The 5,911-nt window shown below is 35.3% G+C and overlaps 1 protein-coding gene across 1 annotated transcript in view; it reads left to right on the forward strand.

The window, feature by feature from the left end:
- Positions 1-1,912, forward strand: part of anxa5b (annexin A5b) — a 9,723-nt gene extending 7,811 nt beyond the window's left edge. Inside the window, exons 12-13 of the mRNA XM_016229037.1 lie at positions 830-952; positions 1,077-1,912. Of these exons, the coding sequence (XP_016084523.1) occupies positions 830-952; positions 1,077-1,139 (186 nt within the window). The 3' untranslated portion in view covers positions 1,140-1,912. The remainder of the gene's footprint in view (positions 1-829; positions 953-1,076) is intronic.
- Positions 1,913-5,911: the final 3,999 nt, after the last annotated feature.

Here is a 5,911-nt window from a genome sequence, read left to right on the forward strand (position 1 = left end):
TTATATATATATATATATATATATATATATATATATATATATATATATATATATATATATATATATATATAGCAATCAATGTGAAGTGCAAAGCGCACAAATTTGGATTGATGCATTTCCCACACACTGCTAGTTTCAGTTTGGCTTTATTTTAATTCAGTTTGGCTTGGAGTTTATAATAAATGTTGTTAGTAGTGAATGAGACTAATAGTGAATGAGACTATATTTTCTGATTCTTTTATAGTTATATTTTTCGTTCTTTGTTCTGTTATAAATAGTGCTAAATATAAAGGATTTCTTGTGGAGTGAGGGCAACGAAAATAAATGTTTCTAAGGCTTATAAAGTTTCATTTATTTTGTTAAATGATAAAATGTGACATACATTAATTGACTTATGTTGATATATGTTTTTTTTAAGCTCATAAAAAAAGAAGGTAGAGAAGGTACAAGAACAGAACTGCCATGTTATGTACAAGTATATATACAGTACAGTAGTTACTGAGTGTCAAATTAGAATAAATATATATATATATATATATATATATATATATATAAATAAAAAACCAAAGCTTCATGTCATGCATATACTGTGCGGCCCCTCACTTATATTCAAAAAACTTGATGTGGCCCTCAAGTCAAAAGGTTTGCCCACACCTGCTATATAGGTTTTATTAATTTGAGTTATTTTAGTACATCAAGTTAAACTAAATGAAAGAGAAATTAAAGAGTTTAATGTTTAAAAAATCTTTTTAATGATTTTAGTTTTAGTTAACTGTAATAACCCTGCAAAGAATTTACCTCTTGGTTTAATTTTACTTTCATCCTGCAGGGGGCAGGCACCGATGACCAGACATTGATCAGGATCATGGTTACCCGCAGTGAGGTGGACATGTTGGATATACGTGCTGAATTCCGCAAGAGGTTTGCTACCTCTCTACACAAAATGATTCAGGTATACTCATGCATACAGGTGTTAGTATTTAGCAATTAGTGCCTTACAAATTTTATTCTTTATCCACATCACCGAAACTGAATTTTCTCTCATCTTTGTCCTAAATTTATTTCCGTTACCACAGGGTGATACCTCGGGTGACTACCGTAAAGCCATGCTACTGCTGTGTGGCGGTGATGATGCATAAACCCTGCCACCCTCTCTGCCTGGGTCGGATCCCATGACTCCCATCTCTGGGGCAGGTCTATGGGACGAGGGCCTAGTCCCCTTCTGAACCCAATTCAGGACAAATTACAAAAACATGACATTCCAAATCAAAAGAAGGATCTCTTGTCCAGCTGTGAAGATGCTCTATATAGCACAGAATTACTTAATTCAAATAAGCAATAAGCACATTTTGGCATTCATATTTCATGAAATATTTAATCGATTTAGAGAAGAAAAATATTTTAGTATAAACTTCAAAAATATGAGACACCTTCTCTTTTTTATATTCAAACTCTTCTCTTGTTGTACTCTGTGAAGAAATATTTGATCTGCATTCAACAATTTTTCACTTATTTATTGTTTGTATACTTACTAACTTACTTAACATTTCAGTGTATAGCAATATAGTATAATAACCAGTCTTGTAATTGACATTGTTAGCAAGTTTGTTTTAAGCTAGATTTGTGGTAAAGGAAAAGTTAAAGGAAAGGTTCACTGAACTTTTGGTGTCAGTGGTTTGGAGAAAAAAAAGAAGGTTATTTCATCAATATTCCACTGTTAAAGTTAAACATACTGCCCATAATTGTTACACTGATATATAATTACACACAGCAAATAAAGATTAGCAAAACATTTGTCCTCTTTAAGGTTATCGATATTCTTTAAAAGCTGAAGAAAAGGTGCTACTACTAAAATGTTTTAATATGTCATTGCCATAATGTTCACAATAAACACTCATGAAATAAAAGCAAATAGACAGTCTCCTGTATGACTGATGACATCATGACAACTGAGCTGTTTTGTGCATTTGTTGTCATAAAGCAGTTCACCCTTTTTGCGTAATTTTGCTCACCAAACGTACACATTACCAGAACAGATTTATTAGAGTCGATGTGCCATCAAGTCGGCGTTAATAGCCTTGTGGGCAGTGTGCCCGCATACAGCACTGTTGTGCTACAGGCGTCTTGAGTTTGAATCCTGGCTCGAGAACCTTCCCTGATCTCTCCTCTCTCTCCCGCTTCACTTTCTGTCACTTCTGCACTGTCCTATACTAATAAAGTACAAAAAAAGTGTACCATCAGAATGATTTTGAAACTGATATTTAAAGTTTAAAAAAACACTGTAAGTTCTTTAGATGCTTTAAGTTCAAATAGGCTTTATAATTTCATATTGTTGGACGATGGTGGACAATTCAAATGTGAAAATGAAAATACTTAATTGCTTATTCAGTGACTTTTAGTGCGCTATAGGTCAGTATTGACCAAAGGGAGGCGCTGTAGTCAAAGAATGAACTGACAGAGCAACGTCTGAAATAAGGATAGAGTGAGCTGAGGCGGCGGGGTCGAGAACGGCGCACCCGGCATATGCGACGAATGAGCGGCAACCACATGTGACGGACCCCGGGCTGGACTCCGCTTTGTCCACGGTGAAAGTTGATGTATTCCCTCAGCGACCAGCACAGATCAGCTCTAGGCATGACGAAGCGGATATCGTCCTCTTTTGGAAGACCAAACAAAGTCGTTTCGCTTTCACAACGAAGCACACAGCACCTTCACGACATGGCTGCAGCGTCAACAATACTACAGCGAGAATAAAAGTTACGCCTTCTTTCTTTGCATGAACATTTGGGCGGCGTTATGCAAATCTTCCCACATAGTGAGGTAGATATGTGGGGGCGTGTTAGAATGAGCCATTTTAGGTAGGAGTGGCTGACTGAACTTTTATAAAGAATATCTCTTTGGATTTGAGACTTTAGTCTTTGCAACTTTACAGATCTTCGTTTCGCACCAAAAGCTTGTAACACTCCAAAGAGAAAGGAAAATTGAAATCGCATCATATGACCCCTTTAAGAAATATTACTTACCGGTTTGCGACTACATGTAGTTTGTTAGTGGTTTAAATATGAAATATGCTCTAATAATGGTCCTATTGTTTGGTGAAGTAAGGATCATAATGCTATATACTTTTCCTTTGGCAAGGTACTGTAAAATAAATTGGCAGGAAAATTGACACTCGGCTTGTAATTCTTCCTTGTATCACTATAGGCATATTGGAGAATGTACTCCAAGTGTAGACAAGCTTCATTCACAGCTTGTGATGTACATGTAATTCTTTAGTTCGGCTTGTGGATGTGTGCTTCAGAGTTTGTCAATTAAATAAGTTTAATAACAGTGGTGTAATGTAACGAAGTAATAATACTTCGTTACTGTAGGCTACTTAAGTATTTTTTGGGAGTATCTGTATTTACTTGAGATTTTATATTTCAGCCAAGTTTTACTTTTACTCCACTACATTTCCTAGTTAAAATGTATACGTTTACTTCGATACATTTCCCCGAAGCATATTCGTTACTTGCTACAAAATAGTCAGAAGTCAGAAGAACACGAACTGCAGGAAAGCAGGTTTGACGAATCAGTGGTCTGGCGTCTGCAACTTAGAATCCTAAAAACACCTTTGCTCATGTGCAAACGAGTGATTCATTTTCCACTCAAGTCGAGTCTGGTGTCTGCTATATACCTCTACGATAATATGGTAAGTGTTGTTGTAACGATGTGCGATCTGACATGAGTATATCACCAAATCACACACACACACAGAGTGCACGCACGTCATTTATCAGTCTATTAAAACTCAAAATTCAAGGTATTCTAAATTGTAGATAGCAAAAATGCTTCTGTATGCTTTTTATATTTATATAATTTAATATAGTTACCTTAAACTATATCACACAAAGAGTACCGTTTTTCTGCAGATATCAGCATAACAAATGTAATAATCATTTTATATAAGTTCAGTAAAGTTAGCAATAAGTGACTTACATTTTAGACATAATATTGCTTGTTTTTGCTAAAATTTTTTTGCAATGGTGTTTACTTGTTGAATGAATTAGCTTTTTGAACGATGCGGTTGAATAAATGATTCAGTGATTCACTCATTTACATATGCCTTGTCCAAATACCCACACTAGCAGTCTTGGCCACTTAAGTGCGCAAAACTGTCCCGGGTCTTCAAAACGCCAAAGTGCAGTGCCCTTAACGCACACTAAATACACACTATCTTGAATACCGCTCCGGAGCGCTATTCAAGGCTTAGTGTATCCCATCATGCATCATGTTTTGGAATAAATCGAAAGATTTTTGCAGAGATCTTGCGAGGGGTTACGGAAACTTTTCCAATGTAAGTTAAATATTAATATAATAATTAGATAGGCTATTATTACATATAATTTGGTAGGAAAACAGTGTTACGCGTTTTACTGGTGCAAAGATGCGTAGTGGTGATATTTATTTTGTAGCCTACAACATTTGCAACTGCTTTTCATCACTTAATTAGAAGCAGCTGCAACTTAAACTGTCATCTGTTATAGGCACTACTGAACAGATATTTAGAACTTGATTTTAAAATGCAAAGTTTTTAAAATTAAAATAAAGCTATGCAAACACCCAAAATACAAGACATACGTCATATAAGTAGTCAAGTGCAAAGACCGCAAGTGTGGATATTTGGACAAGAGGACAGTCAAATATTTTGTTTCTGAATGAATCAGCGGTTTGAACGAATCTGTTGAAGCTCAATGACTCACTCATTCGTCAGTGACTTGCTGTCACCTACTGGCGGTTTTAATTTTACATTTCGACAATTTTTTTCCATGTTTTAAAATCATTTCAAATAACAGAGTTCAACGTTTTATGTTAAAAACAAAACATTATTTATTCATCTGTAACTGCAGGTTCCATCCATGTCCCCTCTGAGATACATTAAACTGTGTAAATACATCTAAATATCACTTCAGATGCAGATTCCAGAAATTCCAGAAATGTTTTGAAACTGAAAGAAACTAAGTAGCCTACCGGAAGAAGTGCTTCTAATTCATACACTGCAGGTTGCATCCATGTCCCCTCTGAGATACATTAAACTGTGTAAATACATCTAAATATCACTTCAGATGCAGATTCCAGAAATTCCAGAAATGTTTTGAAACTGAAAGAAACTAAGTAGCCTACCGGAAGAAGTGCTTCTAATTCATACCCAAAAATGCTAAATGGAAGAAAGAGTTCAAACTAAACACAATCTTGCTACTCACGCTGTGTATGAACATTTTATATATATATATATATATTTATTTATTTATTTATTTATTTGCTTCTTTTCCATTTTGCATTTACTTGTACTTTTACTTTCAATACTTATGTACGTTTAAAATTTTAAAAATACTTTTCGTACTTAAGTACAATACATATCAAATACTTTAATACTTTTACTCAAGTAATATTCTAAATGGTGACTTCAACTTCTACCAAAGTCATTTTCTGGAAAGATATCTGTACTTTTACTTAAGTATGGCTTTCAGGTACTTTATACACCACTGCTTAATAGAGACTAGTTTTGATTATAGACCCTTATGTATGTCACTTCCACCCTCAGCCAATAGATAGGAGCAGATGTTATACCGATAGGTGACGTCATAGCAGGATATCGGCCAATCGGACTGTCTGAATTCAGGGGTGGGACTGTCAGGCCACCTCAGCCACACAAAGGAACAGTGAATGTTAAAGCCAGCCCACCAAACAATGCACACCTCCCATGTGTGTGAATGAATGAAAGCAAGGAAGCATTCCTGTCATGAAGAATTAAGCTTGTATGTTGGCAGTTTTAAGGTAATGACACAATATATGTAGTTATATTAAGTATTTGTGGAAACTTTGTGGATGATCCCATGCATCTGTTAGTTTGTGGGAAGGTAACCACCCC

The sequence above is a fragment of the Sinocyclocheilus grahami genome, unplaced genomic scaffold (assembly GCF_001515645.1).
Source record: "Sinocyclocheilus grahami isolate Dianchi unplaced genomic scaffold, SAMN03320097.WGS_v1.1 scaffold346.1, whole genome shotgun sequence".
Taxonomy (NCBI): domain Eukaryota; kingdom Metazoa; phylum Chordata; class Actinopteri; order Cypriniformes; family Cyprinidae; genus Sinocyclocheilus; species Sinocyclocheilus grahami.